The sequence below is a fragment of the Macrobrachium nipponense genome, chromosome 1, assembly GCF_015104395.2.
Source record: "Macrobrachium nipponense isolate FS-2020 chromosome 1, ASM1510439v2, whole genome shotgun sequence".
NCBI classification, from domain to species: domain Eukaryota; kingdom Metazoa; phylum Arthropoda; class Malacostraca; order Decapoda; family Palaemonidae; genus Macrobrachium; species Macrobrachium nipponense.
In genome coordinates, this window is record NC_087200.1 from 38,193,779 (window position 1) to 38,212,544 (window position 18,766).

At 43.5% G+C, this 18,766-nt stretch overlaps 1 protein-coding gene across 1 annotated transcript in view; it reads right to left on the reverse strand.

Moving 5' to 3' along the window:
• Window positions 1–18,766, reverse strand: part of LOC135219246 (F-box/LRR-repeat protein 12-like) — a 99,872-nt gene that overhangs the window by 39,909 nt on the left and 41,197 nt on the right. The window contains exons 2-3 of the mRNA XM_064255843.1: window positions 13,269–13,447; window positions 3,301–3,476 (exon numbers count right to left, since the gene is read on the reverse strand). Coding sequence (XP_064111913.1) covers window positions 3,301–3,476; window positions 13,269–13,447 — 355 coding nt within the window. The remainder of the gene's footprint in view (window positions 1–3,300; window positions 3,477–13,268; window positions 13,448–18,766) is intronic.

An 18,766-nucleotide genomic window follows, 5' to 3' on the forward strand; every position in this document is an offset into this window, starting at 1 on the left:
CAAAATAAACGACGTCACAAAGCTGATTCTATCCATGTTTTTCCTAAACACGTAGCCTAAAAGGAAAGCATTATTTTGTTTGTTTCATGCTTCCACAAACCCCTGACAATGCAGAGTACATATGATCATTCTATGCTATTATTTACTACCAGAATAACAATGATATTTTGTATTGAAAATGAATGTTATGCATATTTCATTTACGCTTCCTCGCACAGAGAGAGAGAGAGAGAGAGAGAGAGAGAGAGAGAGAGAGAGAGAGAGAGAGAGAGACTCTTTCTTCAGATCTCCATAAAATGAAGAATGAGTAAAAATGTATATAATTTTTACCTTTGGAAGCCACCATTGAATATTGGCAGTGACAACTTAAACACAACTCGATAAACGCTCGACAGTGACGTCAGCAATCAGCTGTTTTCTCTATCTATATATATATATATCTATATAAGATATATTAGGTATATATATATATATATATATATATATATATTTAATTATATATATATCTATCTCTTATATATATATATCTATATAGATATATATATTATATAATATGTATATATATTATAATGGGAGGAAGAGAGAGATCTATAAGAGAGCGAGAGGTGAGAGAGAAGAGGAGAGAGGAGGGAGAGAGAGACGAGAGAGAGAGAGAGAGAGAGAGAGAGAGAGAGAGAGACTGTTGCCTGATTAGGTTGTAACATTGATAGATATCCATTAACTAAGTTGAATAATAATTGTGTATTGAGAATAATGATCATTTTAATAAAACTGTTGTTTTACTGTGTCTAATCATACTACATGTATTATTAGCATATTATAGTATTATGATATGAACATACCGATCTACCATTTGCATTCTGGTTTTGTTTACATTCTTAAAATAATCAATTTATGTTTTACCAATATCACCACTGTTTTTAGTTACCGAATAGAACTTAATTCAGAGATATGGCTTTATTACCTTTATCGTCAGTTAATATCATAATGTGAATCTGTTCATGTATGTTGGTGATTATCGCACTGCAACTATGTTTAGCCTACCAATGAACGTCATACATATACCTTAAATAGGCTATTTAGCATGAAGATATGCCAATAATATATAAGGTAAAAATAGTTTTAATACCTTTATTGTCAGTTAATATCATAATGTGAGTTGTTTCATGTATGTTGGTGATTATTGGACTGTAACCGAGGCCTAGTCTACCGATAAACATCGCATACCGCAACACGTATGCTGTGATTCATACCAGCTATATAGCATGAGAAGCGGTCCAAGAAAAAACCTGTGAATGATTCCGTGATTGCTGATCCGCGATTAAGCAATGCCCCACTGTATATAAAAATGGTAATCAGACACAACCATCTGCTGAAAATACAAAATCAAGCTGCTCAAACAGCTGAAGCTCAGTCATTAACTGGCAGAAACAAATTGAATTCCCAAGTTGTGCTGTATCTATTCTTCCCGTCAGTCCCAAAAGTGGGCTGGACCTCTTCACTTACATGAAAAATGGTAGCGCCACAGAGAATCTTGAATTTGTAGACTGCCAAGGTAGGAAGCTTGTAGCTATGTACGTAATTGCTTGGTAAGTCACTTATATAAAAATGGTGATCAGACACAACCATCCGGTGAAAATACAAAATCAAGCTGCTTAAGTAAATGAAGTTCAGTCATTGACCTGCAGAAAAAAATTGAGCTCCTCAGCTGTGTTTGTCTATTCTTACCCGGAAGTGGGTGGGGCTAGTTATGTACACTAAAACATAGGAGTGCTACTGTGAATTTCAAAATTTAAGCTGCAACTATACTAGTTAGAAACTACAGCTATGTAATTACGTGGTAATCAAGGGTGTCTGGAGCATTTCAAGAAAGTGCAATTGATAGCTACCCTGACAATTACTGATGACATCTATGGTAGCAATCAGGTCCTACCTAGTTGGTACAGTCCTTGGTAGATCCTCTTAACATTTTTTGAGGGCAGTTCCTGAATGTGGCATGGCATCCTTTGAGGATATACCCTAATGTAAGTGCCACAACATACAGAGATGGAACATAGGAAGTGATAGACCACAATTCTTTCTAAGGATATTATGCTATGAAGGGTGGGGTAGATACTCATCAGAATGCTCAAGTTTTTCATTTTTGCAACAAAATAAAATTATTTGTCTGTTTGGGTTAAAGGGTGTGACACACTGCATAATGATTTCTCTTTGGATATATTCACCCTCTTGGTATCTGGAACTTCATGGCAGAACGTCCTTTCCTAGAGGGGTAGGGGGTGGGGGGGGGGGGGGGGGGGGGGGGGGGGGAGACGGGCAGTGTGCATGTACCATTTCTTTACATTTTTCAATTTTTCTGTCAATACTATGTACTCTTTAGAATGTATATGTAATGGACTATAAAGTCAAGATATTATTAGCACAGAAAAGGAATTCATTCAGTCGAAGAACTACATTAGAAATTAACCCTTAATGGATGGATACCCTCATATGAATAACAGGTTTTGGATGGTGAACATCAATATTACACATAGTTGATTTGGAGAAATCGGGCGGAAAAGAGGTTCCATTACTTCAATAGCCCACAAACTTACTAATGGCAACTTTTAGACTGGCTTAGCTCACTGATTCTAGGCATCTCATGACTCGGTTGCATACTTGACTTCAAGGGGACACGCAGTGCTTCTCTCTCACATGACGTCTTTTAATATATTTACTCATAAATAAACCCAGGGGTTGCTGTTGGTTTACTTCTTATCTTGCATGACAGTATGTCAATTATAATTGTAATTTTACAAAGAAAAGTACCAAAAACATTTGAATTATGATATATTGCGAGAGCTATAATTAGTATAATTTTACAAAATACAATAAAATTATTTACTAGAAAAAAACATGTATAACTTGGTAAAATTTACAATTGTCTTGTACAAGAGCTCCCACAGGGGGTTCATAAATAGGCATTTTCAACTTCTTGTGGAAGGCAGGGGGAATGTTATAATTTTTTCTTACAACATGTGCATTTGCATATCTTCCTCTTCCCATTGATGTGTTTTTCTTAAATGGCCAACCTCAAAGTTTGCCTAGTCTGGGGTGCAGCATACTGATTTCTCAGCCCAGCTCTTAAGGGTTAAACTCTACTGAAGTCGATCCCGCCATGTATCAGGGGGTATTGCCTTTGAAAGTAGTAGTAGTAGTAGTAGTAGTAGTAGTAGTAGTAGTAGTAGTAGTAGTAGTAGTAGTAGTAGTAGTAGTAGTAGTAGTAGTAGTAGTAGTATAATAATAATAATAATAACAGACCTGAGGCAAATTGAAGAGTGCTGAACCACACAGGGATAACTTCTTCAGTGATGCAGGAAGGGCAGAAAACTTAGTTGTGGAGGCATCTATATAACATCGGTGAAGATTCAATTCTTGCAGGTGAGGACAACGCCGTTTCAAGCTTGTAAGAAAGGCTTCCGAAATACACTGTGAGCCTGCAATAAAAAAGCTCTTCTTACTGACCTTCTAGTATAATATTCCAGACATATTCTTTCACAATGAAAAATACAAAATTTTTACATAATATCTCAAAGTATAAAAACCAAAGATTCAAAAGATTCAATGTGGCTTAGTTAGGGATTTGGCAACATGGACTGAATAACCATGCAAAACTAATTTTAGAATTGGTTCTTTATAATATCAAAGAAGGTAATGTACCTAAGGAATGATTGGTAGCTAGCTATGTTATGGAGGAGTGACATGGTAATTGCATTTGACAACGTCTTCGAGAGAGAGAGAGAGAGAGAGAGAGAGAGAGAGAGAGAGAGAGAGAGAGAGAGAGAGTGTCATTGGGTTGTTTGTATTTGTTGGGAATAATTGAGAATTTGTATGTTTTCATGTGATATGTTACTGTATGGTGTTGTGTATGGTAGTGTGTAAGTGTGTGTGTGTTTTTCTGGAGAGTTTGAGCGAGCTGTCGAGAGAGAGAAAGAGTGTAAGCGGCCTTGGATAATTAGTGATGGTCTGCTTGTTGGGCAATTGTTTGGGTTGTCTGCTGGTGAAGTTGCGAGTCAGTCTTGGATCGGTGTCTGTACTGGACAGACGTTTTTGGCAGTGGTCTTGCATAGCATTGATGGTCAGTTGTATTGTGTTTTTCTGGAATTGTTATTTGAGTTGTTATTGATGTTGTATGTTTGAAGGTTGTTGTGCTGGTGCTTGAAGGTTTTTGTGCTTGTGTGTTGGAAGGTTGTTGAGCCTGTGAGCTTCTGTTGAGTTGGGTATGAGTTGTGAGTTGTTTTCATGTTGTTTTTGTGAGCTGTTGTGATTTCTTGGTGTCGTTTGTGAGTGGTTGTGTGTGGACTTGTAAGGTTGTTGTTTTCATGTTGTTGGTGTTTGTCTGCACAGTGGTTTGTTGTGTTGTTGAGTTGTTGTATGGTTGTAGTGCTCGGTTGGTTGTGTTGTGTTGTGATTCTCAGCAGTTGTTGTGTCTCGACAACTGTATCCAGCAGATGGCACAGCGTCTCGCCCTGAAGTCAAATCATTGATGGTGCGTATGAGAGTGTGAAATTTCTGTATGTATCTGTTGGTGAACCAATTGTCCTGTCAAATAAAGCAACATAGGAAGGGAAAGTGTGGCTGAGGGTCTTTTTAAGAGTCGGTATGATTAACATAATTGTGGGGAGCTTTGCTTGCTTTGTTGTTATCTTTGATTCAGCCACAGTATTTTTGGCACCCGAACACGAACTGCTAGAGTGGCAGAGACAGGATGGTTGGTGCATCGTGTGTATGAGTGGGGAAAAGTCAGGATGGAAGGATTGAGTGAGGTAGAGAGGTTGGAGGAGGAGTTGAGGTTGGTGAGGGAAGTTGGGAAAGCAATGGAAGTGGAGATTGAGAGGCTAAGGCTTGAGTGTGAGAAAGAGGGAATGAAAAAGGAAGTGAAAGAGGCTGAGCAGCGGATGTGAGAAGTATTAGAGGGAGTTATAAGAGTTTAGTGGAATGATGAGGAGTGCAAAGAGGGAATGAAAGAGGAAGTGAAAGAGGCCGAGCAGCGGATGGTTGAGAAGGTGGATGAAAAGTTGGGATCGATGATGAGTAGTGTGCAAGAGGTGGTGGAGGAAATTATGAAAGAGTTTTTTGGAGAGGGAACTGTTGGAGGTAGGTCTCCTGGGTCTTGTGACAGGCCAGGAGCAATTAAGAAAGTGAAAGAACAAGTGGATGAAAGTTGAGTGAATAAAGTGATATGGTTGTGGTAAATGAGAAGAAAGAGAAGATACAGAATAAGGATAGATCACAGCATAAGGGTAAGAAGGGAGTTGAGAGTAAAGAAAAGGCTAAATGGAAGAAGATTAGTAAGGATGGTGGGCAAGATAAGAAGAGAATGAATGAACATGAGAATAGAGTTGAGAGTAAGGTACAGGATGGGAGCGATTTAGATATGTAGTGGTAAGTGGGAATTAGTAGGTAGGAAGAAGGGTAAGATAGGTATAGCTTGGCTCCTGGCTGGTGCTTCTGAACCCTGGCGCCCGGCTAGCTCCTCCCCCTTAGCTGGAGCTTTGAGCTTGGTTGGAGTCTCGAGGTTGGCTGGCGATGTCCACACCGGACGCACTCATCTGTCCGATCTGTTCGCCTCTGCCCCATTTGCGCCACGTAGGAGGCCCGCTCCTTCTCCACTTCAGACAATAAAAGCGTTTATTCGAGCTGTCTGCCTCTGGCGTTACTCGCCTGTTTGGCAATTGGCGCCTAGCTGGCGCTGCGTTGCCCGAGGATCCTGAACAAACCACTATAGTTTATCAGGAGACTTGGACGAGGGGAGGCGTTTGTAGCCAGTTACATCCAGTAGACGATAGGATATCTAAACAGGACAAGAGAGAAGAGTCTTCCTCCGAGGAGGATCCTTCGTGAGTACTTCCATTGCAAATGAGATCTATTCCTCAGAAACTTCCCTCTCCTTGCCCAAAGGAGGGGAAGGAGCCTGGAAGTCGAAGGAGACTCCGAGCCGAAAGTGGGCGAACCCAGGTTTTCTTAGCTCTTATAGTGTCCCTCTGAGTACCTTCTGGGAAGCGTTTCGAGCCCTCATCGCATCCCAATGACTCTGTAGGCAAACGTTAAGCCATTTCTTCTGCTGAAGATAAAAAATTACGTACCCTGCCTGGGCAATTAGACCCTTCTATTTCTTCCCTTATTCATTGGGAAAGCCCCTTGACTTCAAAGCTCTGAGCCAAGATAAGAAGGGTTTTAGTTCTTTGCCAGACATAGAATGCTGACAAGAACCAATCGCCGAGTCTCCATTGAATCTGATGCAAGATTCCAAAACACAAAAATTCACTTGTTCTCTTGGTAGTTGGTAAGGTCAAGAGAAAAAATGAATTCCCTCATAAAATTTCTAAAAGAAGCTTGATGAGGAGAGGTTCCAACTTGTCGGAACAGGGACTCTGCGAACCTCGAAAAGATCCCAACTCGAAGTACATGATATCCTACTCTTGGTCGTATCGAGGTATCGTATAAGATCCCGAAGATCTTAGTCCTCTGCTATCTCTAAGTCCCTTTGCAGAGTATAGCCTGCTACTGTACTCTTTGATAGCAGAAATATACAAAGGTGATTCTTCTCTCAGAAAGGGAAGAAAACCGTCATGTGGATCACAGAGGTATTGGAAGAGGACAGTTTCCTCATTCAACCCAGCACGATCTGCAGCACTTCTTGTCTTGGCTATGACACTTGTCATTCACCTTGAAAAACCTCTCATTCATGTCAACTTCTCGTCAGTCTGCACGCAGACAGACTCAGAGCGGAGAGGTGCTCAAGGTCCCTTTCTAAGTGAGGCTGATAGAGTAGACCGACTCTCTTGGGAAAGCCTTTAGAAAAGTGCTGTAAGAAGGACGTGACCTCTGTGAATACAGCCTCTCGAAGGCCAAAAAAGGGGCGAAAAGCATCATCCTCTCTTCCTCTGACGCCAATAATTGTCTTAATATATCTGTTAAGAATTTAAATATATATATATAGGGGAAAAAAGACTAATGTTTATTCCCCTTTCAAACTAAAGGATGGCGTATCTTGCTACCGCTCTTGGATCGAGAATAAGGAAGCAGTCTAGAGGAAGTCTCTTCGTCTTCAACATTGCAAAGAGAACTATGAAGAAGACATCTCGTAGGTTTCCACAACTCTCTTTCCAACTAATATTAGACCAACGTTAATAGTTCTTATCGTCGCTCAAGAAGGTTCTCACGGACGTGCAACATCGTGCAGCTAACCTCTTAAGATCGTTACGTTCGTGTCTGTGTTCCAAACAGGTTCTCTCTTGTTAACGCGAACAGGGGCGAAAAAAGAGATTCTCGATGCTCCTTGAGATATGAGAGAGCTGTGGAATTGGCCTAATTGATTTAAAAATTCTATTTTGTCCCTCCCTGGAATCAAACCCTCCTCCAGTAGACGGGGAACGAAATGAGAAACGAATCGTGAAGTTACCGAACCTGCTGTTAGAGAGGCTACTGAACCCATCGGTAAACAACTCACTATATCGAGAAATTATCAAGTCATCTAAATTGGTTGTAATTTCTTTAGACTATGTGCCAGAACCTTTGTACCTTTGTCATGGTACCCGGCACCCTCTCATATGTTATTTCCGTTCTTGGTAGGAAAAAACTTATAGGCGTAATATAGTCCATTCAGGGAAAGAAACTTCTGCCACGAAGAAAACGGTTCCCATCAGACTCATCCATCTCACTGTGCATGCTCCGTTCTCTAATACGGCTATGCTTTCGTAAGCATGAGAGCATTATATAATATAGTGCTCTGCCGCGTTAGAATCCTCTATAATTCTGTTACATTGCGGTAAACAGCATTGAAAGGTTGCGAGAAATCTTTCTATTGAAAGCTTCTTAGTAAAACGCAGACAATGTTATTCATGTTTGCCTACAAAACCTCTCCGTTCGAGGCTAAGTCTGATTGTAGGGGAGAGATACGGTTAGCCAGTCAATCCCGTAGGAGAGAGAGATGTAACCAACCGGTCAAGACCGAGACCCAGATGGTACTGTGTTGGCCTACAGTGACAGCAGCTTTCGATCGCTGTCTCGCCGTACTTCCTGAGTTGCCAGTTACACCATTCAATGAAGGAATATTATAAAATTATTATTGAGCCTAAGGAAGTTCTCAATAATGCATATTTAAGCGAAACAACCTTCGTAAATATAGAAGCTGAGTCGGTGTTGTCGTAACAAACCCTTTAAGCGTAGTCCTTATCTAGGAAACTCCTGGAAGGATACAGGGAATTCAGTTGCCAACCATAGAGGTAACTACGTTATGTGCATATGACTTGATCATACAGAAGTCCTATACACCAAATTCTTTACTACATTCTTTCCTCACCGAGCAGAGAGAGAATGGAAATTTACTATCTTCGTTCTTTTCGTCAATAAAACGAATTAGTATTAACCGAAGGAGATCCCAAGAGAGAACCGAGGATCGAAGAGAATCTATCAAGCTTCCTATTCTCTTGGACATAAGGACGTATTCTACGCGTCTATTACCTGGAAGAGTCTCTAATCAATGAATGAGAGCTCCTCTGAATCTTGTCCAAGAGAGCTTATATGCTTACGCAAAAAGATGTATTGAGATCTTTGTCAATGAGAACTAACCCATTAAGATACAAAGAGTATACATTTTTTGTCAATTATGTGTTATGCACTTACTTGACAATACGTTTAATATCTTCCTAAGGAAGGAAGTTAATTCAGGAACTCGTTAAGTCTTCGTGATTTCCACAGAAATTGCGGGAGGGACAGGATTCCTGTTCAGATCTTGAGCTTACGGAAGGAAGAATGATGTTCCCTTTCCGCAGTCATTCCCGAACGCCGAATAGATGAGATTTTTATAAAGAAAAAACTCCCGTAGCTCTTGCCTCGTCATAATGAGGGAAGAGTATGAATGAAGGAGAGAGTCCACGCTGAGAGGAACTGCCTGTTACAGCAGTCTTCTGAATATTGAAGAAGGGCTTCTCTCAGTATCAGAATCATCATGACAAAAGCGACGGCCGCCTGTGCGAAATCTTGCGCCTTTGCCAGGAGAAGGCTAATTCTGCTAAAAACTAAAAAGAGAAGCCTCGCGGCTGACCTCTCTCTCAAAAGGCAATTCGGGATAACCTGGCGCCTCGCGCCTGGAAAGATCCTTATGCCTGCTAGGCTCTACTTGCTTAGAAGGCTCTTTTCACGCTTCTTGGAAGATTGCGGATCAGCAGACAGGAACTCTGGCGCCTCGCGCCCGAAGGAAGGAACTCTGGTGCCTCGCGCCTGGCTGCTGGAACGCAGCTAGCGCCTGGTTGCTGGAACGCAGCTAGCGCCTGGTTGCTGGAACGCGGCTAGCGCCTGGTTGCTGGAACGCGGCTAGCGCCTGGTTGCTGGAACGCGGCTAGCGCCTGGTTGCTGGAACGTGGCTAGCGCCTGGTTGCTGGAACGCGGCTCGCGCCCAGCTGCTGGAACGCGGCTCGCGTCTGGTGTTGGAACGTGGCTCGCGCCTGGTTGCTGGAACGCGGCTCACGTCTGGCTGTTGGAACGCAGCTCGCGCCTGGCTGGTGCTTCTCGCCTAGCTGGAGCCTCATCGGTTGGCTCCTGGCTCATGGCTGGTTCCTGGCTTCTGGCTGCTGCTTCGCTTCTGGTTGGTGCTCAGGGATCTCTTAGTTTCCAGAGAACGCGATAGAACGTCCGAACTCCAAACATGTCCATTCTTTGTCTTTTTGGATGTAAGATGAAGAATAGGAAGAAGAGACGCACTTTTTAAAGGATGCCTTTGCAATGGCGATCCTTGGCAGTCTGGGATGCTCTAGATCCTGCCGAGGGGACGTCTGATCGGTGGGGATTCTCCGTAACCTCCGTAAGGCTTTCGACATTCCTTCTCCTCTGGGCCTGGGAGCTTGGAAGAGGTCTAGGTCTGGGAGCGAGACGGAGCCGATCAGACGCACCCTCCACTATTTGAGGAAGCCTTTCCAATGGCTATCCTTGGCAGTCTGGGACGTTACTACAGATCCTGCCGAGGGGACGCCTGACCGGTGGGGATTCTCTGAAACCTCCGTACGGCTTTCGACATTCCTTCTCCTCTGGGCTAGGGAGCTTGGAAGAGGTCTAGGCCTGGGAGCGAGACAGAGCCGATCAGAACGCACCCTCTACTGGAAACACTACATTCACTTCTTACCTTTTTTAAGAGCTCGCATTTTGAGCTCCCTCGATTTATTCTTCAAATTTGCACAGGATGAATTTGTAGTTTCTGTGAGGTAAGAATGTGATGAGGATGCAACAACTACTAGTATATTGTTAAAACTCTAACTGCTCGTTAGCACGATACTTATTAAAGCTTCTAAAGGAAGCGTTCTAGTCATATGAGTAGGAAGTTAGTGTGTTTATATTTCCTCAATCAAGTTTTTAAACACTTATTACACGTATTAGTGTATAAATATTAATATTTCTTTTTATTGCAAAATATGCGAGTGTCTACCGAAAAATTCGGTAGATTCACATAAAATTTTTCTTCGAAAATTCGAAGCCAAATTCATTAAAAAGTTACTAAAAGCGTATGCCAAACCAAAGACCCAGTACTTCCCTGCAAAAGACAGCCCAGAAGATCTATGGCGATGAAAAACGAAAATCAAGTCAGGAAGTACCACCAAAAACGTATGTTTACAATACCGGCGACAGAGAAAATCTGATAGAAACGGGAATGGTTCCTATTCCTGCCACCCAGCGGCAGGACGGTAGATCAGATCACCTGACCTACCTGCAGCGTGTGCCGTGAAATTCGAATTTCTGTCGGGACGACAGAGTCTAAAGCTAAGTATATATCTGATAGGTAAGTTGAATGTATAAAACTACGTTTTACATGTAAATTGCCTAATTCGTTACAAACCCTACAAAAATACCACAGTAAATTTTATAATAAAGCTAAATTGACCAATTAACGATGAAATACAATACTAATTTGGACCATTCAATACCTAACATAACCATGACTGTACCTGTTAATAAAGTGTATTAGTGTACAGGGTACAAGAAATACTGTATGTACATGTACGTACCTACGTAGGTAGTAAAATGTGGTACCTTACCTTTCGAGTGAGGCGATGTCAGAAAGTGACAACAGAGGAGGAGGACAAATGGCAGAAAACATGAACACTTAACTTTACGAAACATTTAAAAATGGCAGAAAACATTAGCACTAAACTTTACGGAACACATTAACAAATGGCAGAAAACATTAACACTTCTTGATTATCTCCATCTTCGTCCTCCATAGAAAGCATCCTCTTCTTTGCGCGAACTTTAGCAACATTCTTGGGACCCATGGTAATAACATAAGTAATTAAGTTCACAATCAACACGATAAAGTAACTTACAATACAATGAAAGCAAAATCAATAACATGAATTTACGTTAACAAACTAAATACTATATGTGAATGAACAAATTCCAGTGTTTACGACAATGCTGCCGCAAAAAATGGTCAAGGAATACCTTTACATAGAGGCATGTTGGGACAGACGCAGACCAATAGGAGAGCAGGATCTTATGGCAGTGACTAGCATCAGGAACCAATGGGAGAGTGGGAGGATGGTGGCGAGTCTACTGAGTTGGAGGCGTGCTAGTTTTAAAATTGTTCTCGGCAGCCCAGGCAAATCTCAGACTTTACCCTTTCGCAACCCAAATTATTTTCGTACACAGAAGCAAAAAAAATCTTCGTCTTTGCTTTCATAACCTAAATTTTTCATACGTAGGGACTTTCGTATGTAGAGGTTCCACTGTACTGCCTTTGTATATATTGCTGAGCATATTCACCACTCGGCACTGGTTTAAATTAAAAATACAACAAGCGACAACCCTCTTACCTTTATTGCTGGCTATCTTTCTGCAAATGATATAAGCTGGGCTAATGAATCCTCGTAGATACAAAAATATACTTTTTAATTCCCAAACTAACTAAACATGATATGGAACAAAGTGATTAAACATGACGTAGTTTAAAGAACTAAGTCTGACCCTTAAAAGACAGTAAATCGTCATTCTACTCTCCTGAATTAGATTAAGAAATCCCACCTAAAACTCACAATCTATTTGTTTTTACATTTAAATAGTCAAGTCTTTTAGAGAATCCCATTCTCTTGTATAATGCCATGAACCCATCTAAAATAAAGAGACATATCTATTATATTCCCCAACATATAAATAAATGTTAAATAAATGTATAAACACTACACTTCTCTTTTCAAAAGGCAACTTTTCCTAAGTCTTTTTAAAGGTACCATACCTTTTATGATGGGGTTGTCTGACCCTGAGACCTCCAAAGCTGTCCTGTGTCTTATCTCTGACAAAAGGAGAGTGTCACCTTTCTCTAGGACCGGTGAATTGTTAGGTCTCAGCTTTCTCCGCTTAGTGACAAGAGAGGGCCTAGCAACATATATATATTTTCAAAAATATAAATAGCATACATAAAATCTCCATACTGATTTTACACTTGAAAGCATGAAAACTTATACTACTTGTAGGATACAAGTGCACACTTCTGAAATTAAACAAATTTTCTGAAGGGATATTATATTTGAAAAGTGCAGTAACTTTGTGATTGGGTATCACATCTTGTAAAAGTACGTATATGCACTAACTGGTAAGCGCTGTAATTACCCTTGTATCATATTTTTGCATGTACAAAAAAAGAAAAAAAAATTTAATAAAGATTTTATACAGAAAAGCTTTAAAACTAAAAAATTTACATAATAAATTAAACATAAACACTTTTGCAGGGTTTTGCAGCATTTCTGAGGGATTTGCAAACGTTCACGCTTTTGTGAAGAACTTGTGTATAATAATTAGTTAGGTTCCGATGAAAAGTTCTCACTAATGTGAATTCCCGCAAATCATATCGCATAGGTTCAGGGTATTACTGCAATATAATTTAATCTCATTAAACTTAATACAGTATTAATCAATCTTAATTTTTGAAAATTAGGAAATAATTTTTGTATGATAAAAATGTATTCAGTCATAAAAATAACATCAAAGTACACTAACCAGTGAATATGTATCGATGGAAAAATCTGTGAATAAGCGAGTCCTCCCGTGAATAATTTTTAGATAGGTTCCACAGAAAAATCCACGAATAGGTGAGGCCGCAAATCTCGAGAACGCAGATGTGGGGGGTTGACTGTATGTACTATATTCATACCAACTACCTTAACAAAAAACCCAAGCATTGTTCTAATATAGAGAAGTATAGAAAATGACTTCACACAAGGAAATTACTTTTCAATTACCTTTCGGGTGTAGTCGAATGCTGGCTCTGACAAAACCAGTAACAGTGATTGTGCGGGTATGAGGTCCAAGGAATCGTATAAATTTATGGAGGAACTGGAGACTCAGAGGTGTTCGTCCAAAATTCACATGGCGCCACAAAGACAGGTCACCTACTAACCGGGCAAACCGAGGATGAATGCTGGAAGTAAAAAATGATATTGTTATGATACAATAAAGTTTTGTACATACTTACCTGGCAGATATATACTTAGCTATAGTCTCCGACGTTCCCGACAGAATTTCAAATCTCGCGGCACACGCGACAGGTAGGTCAGGTGGTCTACCCTTCCCGCTGCTGGGAGGTGGGTGTATGAACCAATCCCGTTTTCTAATCAGATTTTCTCTTCCACCTGTCTCCTGAGGGGAGGCTGGATGGGCCATTAATTGTATACTATATCTGCCAGGTAAGTATATACAAAACTTTATTGTATCATAACAATATCATTTTTGTACATGAACTTTCCTGTCAGATATATACTTAGCTGATTGGCAACCTTGGTGGAGGGTAAGAGACAGCTAAACAATATAGAAAAGGGAAACAACATATGTTTTAGGATATAAAAATCTTGGTTCTTACCTGGTTAGGCAGAAGACTTCATGGGTACTGTCAATTAGTCTGCATTGCCTGAAGAGCTACAGCGAGGGCGTGACCTGTTGCTGAAAGACTCTTCAGATCTACCAAAGGGATTTCTGATCCAGTTACATGGTAGAATCCAAGTAGGATCTTGTCAAAGGGGGTTCGCCCACTTACATGACAGAACCTGTCCACTACTATCACAAGGAGCCAAAACCATCCAGACCACCTAACCAATCTAACCCGTGTTTGATCTAAGACACGAAAGAGATGCCTACCCGCATCCTCTTTCACACAACCATAAAAAACACAAACCAAAAGGGATAAAATTAGCTAACCTAACAAGGATAAGTTTCAACTCCCTGCCCCAGCACCGAATCTGCAGATACGTAGGGTCCTAAGGCGAAGCACTTGTCATACGTTATCCTTACGTCTCTCAAGTAGTGACTTGCGAAGACCGAGTGACATCTCCAAAATGTCGCCTTCATAAGGTTTTGAACAGACATGTTCTTGCTGAAGGCTAGAGAAGTGGCAATGGCCCTCACTTCATGTGCCTTCACCTTAAGAAGCTTGAATTGGTCCTCATCACATGCTACGTGAGCTTCCTTGACTAAGCTTCTCAGGAAGAATGCCAGAGCATTCTTAGACAAGGGCCTACTGGGGTCCCTCACAGAACACCAGAGGACGTCCGTATTGCCCTTAAGTTGTTCCTTCCTTCTGATGTAATATTTAAGACTTCTTACAGGGCAAAGAGCCCTCTCTGTCTCTTCCCCTACGAGAGCAGATAAACCTTGAACCTCAAAACTTCTGGGCCATGGATTCAAAGGATTCTGATTCTTGGCTAAGAATGAAGGAAGGAAAGAACACACTACGGACTGATCTTTGAAGCCCACCTTCCTTTCTATGGCTTGCAGTTCACTCATCCTCTTGGCGGATGCCAAAGCCATGAGGAAAAGGGACTTCTTGGTAAGGTCCCTAAAGGAAGCTGACTGAGGGGGTTCGAACCTACAGGAACTCAAAAATTGAAGAACCACGTCTAGATTCCAACTGGGTGTCCTCAGAGACCCTTTCTTCGTTGTTTCGAAAGACCTTATCAGGTCATGAAGGTCTTTGTTCTCTGAAATGTTCAGGCCTCTGCGCCTGAACACTGCAGCTAGCATACTGCGGTATCCTTTTAAGGTCGAAACTGCCAGTCCACATTCTTCCCTGAGGAAAAGGATGAAGTCAGCAATTTGGGTCACAGAGGTACTGGAAGAGGAAACTTTCTTACTCCTACACCATCGACGAAAGACATCCCACTTCGACTGGTATACTCGAAAGGTGGAAGATCTCCTTGCTCTTGCAATAGCTTTTGCAGCCTTAGATGAAAATCCCTTCACTCTGACGAGACTTTGGACAGTCTGAAGCCAGTCAGACTGAGAGCGGGGAGGTTTTTGTGATACCTGTCGAAGTGGGGTTGTCTGAGTAAATCCTTCCTTGGTGGAAGGGATCTTGGAAGGTCCACCAACCATTCCAGTACCTCTGTGAACCAGTCTTGGGCAGGCCAGAATGGAGCGATCAGAGTCATTCTTGCCGAATCTGACGCGGCGAACTTCTTTAATGTCTCTCCCAGGATCTTGAAGGGAGGAAAGGCGTACATGTCCAGACCCTTCCAATCTAGCAGAAGGGCATCGACTGCTATTGCCCTTGGATCTGATATCGGAGAGCAATACAGGTCTAGTCTTGTGTTCTTTGAGGTGGCAAAGAGGTCTAGATGTGGCCTGCCCCACAGCCTCCACAGGCTCTGGCAGACATCTTGATGAAGAGTCCACTCCGTCGGAAGGACCTGATCTTTTCTGCTGAGGAGGTCTGCCTTTACATTCCTTTCCCCCTATACGAATCTGGTGAGGAGCCTGACACTCCTTACCTCGGCCCAAAGCAAAAGATCTCTTGCTGTCTCGTACAGGGAGAAGGAGTGTGTCCCCCCCTGTTTCCTGATGTATATGCCAGAGCTGTGGTGTTGTCCGAGTTGACCTGAACAACGGAGCCTCAGACGTGGGACTCGAAGGCTTTCAGCGCCAGCCAAACAGCCATCAGTTTCTTTCTGTTGATGTGCCAGGACACCTGTTCCCCCTCCCAGGTGCCTGACACTTCCTTCGTCCCCAGAGTTGCCCCCCCAACCTGTCTCCGACGAGTAGGAGAACAACACTTGGACAAATCTGTTGGGATCTGCCCACCACAAAAGCTTCTACTTTATCTCCTGAGTCACGACGAAGGAGAATGTCAAATCCTGAGAACGACAATTCCAGTTCTGAGCTAGAAAGAACTGTAGAGGTCTCAGGTGTAACCTTCCTAAGGAAACGAATTGCTCCAGCGAGGAGAGCGTCCCCAACAGACTCATCCACTCCCTCGCTGTGCATACATCTTTCCCTAGGAAGGTCGCAATCTTCTAGGAGCCTCGGGCTATCCTTTCCGGGGACAGAAAAGCCCGAAAACCCTGTGAATCCATCCGAATACCCAGATAAACACATTCTTGATTGGGGATGAGCTGGGATTTCTGAAAGTTGACCAATAGTCCCAGCAAACTAGTCAAATCCAGTGTCTTTTGCAGGTCCTCCAGACAGCGTTCCTTCGAACTGGCTCTTATAAGCCAATCGTCCAGGTAAAGGGATATTCTCACTCCTTCCAAGTGAAGCCACTGCGTGACATTCCTCATGATCCCCGTGAAAACCCGAGGGGCTGTCGATAGGCCAAAGCACAAGGCCCTGAACTGGTAAACCTTTCCTCGCATCATGAACCTTAGATACTTCCTCGACGAGGGATGGATCGGCACATGGAAGTAAGCGTCCTGCAGATCCAGGGATACCATCCAGTCCCCTGCACGAAGAGGAGCCAACACCGATGACGTGGTTTCCATCGAGAACTTCTTTTTCTCCACAAAGAAGTTTAGGGCGCTTACATCCAGAACCGGTCTCCATCCCCCTGAGGATTTCGGAACTAGGAAGAGGCGGTTGTAGAAGCCTGCTAATTGAAGATCCGATACTAGTTCTATCGCCTCCTTTTCCAGCATCTGGTCTACTGCTAGAACAAGGGCTTGGTTCATGATGGGGTCCTTGTACTTGGCCGTTAACTCCCTTGGAGTTGTCGTTAAGGGAGGTCTTGAAGCGAAAGGAATGAGATATCCCTTTTTTACAATAGAGAGGGTCCAGGTGTCCGCTCTTGGCCCAGACATCTGCAAAACTTAAGAGTCTGGCGCCTACTGTCGTCTGAAGGACTTGCTTGTTATTTTGTAGTCTTGATAGACTTCGAGAAGGTCTTACCTCTCCTGCCGGGTCTTCGCCCTCGAAAAGATGAAGAAGCTCTGGAGAATGAACCCCCTCTAAAGGGCTCCTGCGCTGCGGGCTTCTCTTTCTTGCTCTTCACAGAGAAGGCCGGTTGAGGCTTTCTCGTTGACTGAAAACCTCGAGAACTCGAAACATCCCCTTCAGAAGATGGTCGAGCTCATTTCATGGCCCACGACGTCTTGGCAGGATTCAGGGCCGAACGTCTGGTGGCGTCCACTAAAGTAGAGAAGTCTGAATCGGCAGAAGACGGGAGACCCAGGCCCAAGGGCTCTCCCGTTTCATACCAAAATCCGGTACGTCCTGTCGGCTTGGATGGGGGGAAGGAAAACACCATCTTCCCCGCTTCTTCCTTGGAAAGAAGCCACGATCCAAATCCCCTTAGTGCCTTCTTCATAGAAAGCGTAGGCTTCATCCTGACGCAAGAAGATCCTTTCGTCATCTTGGAGGTTGAGAACAGTGAATGAGGAGACGGAGGAGCGGCAGGGCTGAGGGAATCTCCGAACTCCTGGAGAAGTAAAGCGGTTAGTTTCTTGTAAGCAGAAACCGCGGGAGTCTTATTGGAATCCTCGTCAGAGCCTTCCTAGTCTTCTTCCACCGGTGAACGAGGAGGGTCCTTAGAAGAGGAGGCGGTCCTGTCAGGAGAAGGGCGCCTACGAGAAGCTTGTCGCCTGTCAGGGGAAGCAAAGGCATCAGGAGAGAGACAAGCAGAAACAGAAGAGCGCCTACAGGGCAAGGAAAGTCTGTGTGAAGACTCGCGCTTCGAAGTTGAAGACAACTTGAACGAGGGAGAGCGCCTATCGGCCGAAGAATGTCTCTCATGACGAGGGCGCCTACGAGGCTCTTGGTTCTTATCAAGAGGTGAACGGCTTCCAGGAGAAGAGCGCCTACTGGGGGAGTAGCGCCTGCGAGGATCTTGGCGCCTGTCGCGAGGAGAGTGGCTACTAGGAGCAGAGCGCCTACTAGGCGAGAGGCGCTTGCGAGGCTCAAGGCGCCAGTCAAGAGGAGAGCGGCTCCCAGGTGAAGAGCGCCTAACAGGAGAGAGGCACCTATCCAGAGGAGAGCGGCTGCCAGGCGAAGACCGCCTACCAGGAGATAGGCGCCTGCGAGGAGAAGAGCGCCTGGTAGGAGTAGTAGACTGGCGCCTGTCCTGTAAAGAGCGCCTGTTCAGAGAATGGCGCACACTCGGGGAAGAGCGCCTGACAGGAGAAGAGCGTCTGCAAGGCGAACGGAGCCTGTCCAGCGAAGAGCGATTGTCAGCCGAAGAGCACCTGCCAGCCGCCTGGCGCCTGGATGAGGAGGGGAGCCAGCCAGGAGAGGGGAGCTTCTTGCGAGAAACCCTTCGCTCGGGAGAAGCCGCAACATCCGGAGAGGAGCGCCTACATAAAGGAGAGCGTAAGACGGGAGAAGGTCGCCTGGATTTCTTGATAGGAAGAGAAACGTCCTTCCTCCGACGAGAACTGCCGGCCAGGGAGTCAGCGAGGGCCGAAATCTGTGCTTGGAGCCCGGCGAGAATACTAGAAGGGGACTTCACAGGCTCCTCTTCCGGAGAAGTAGAGCGAGG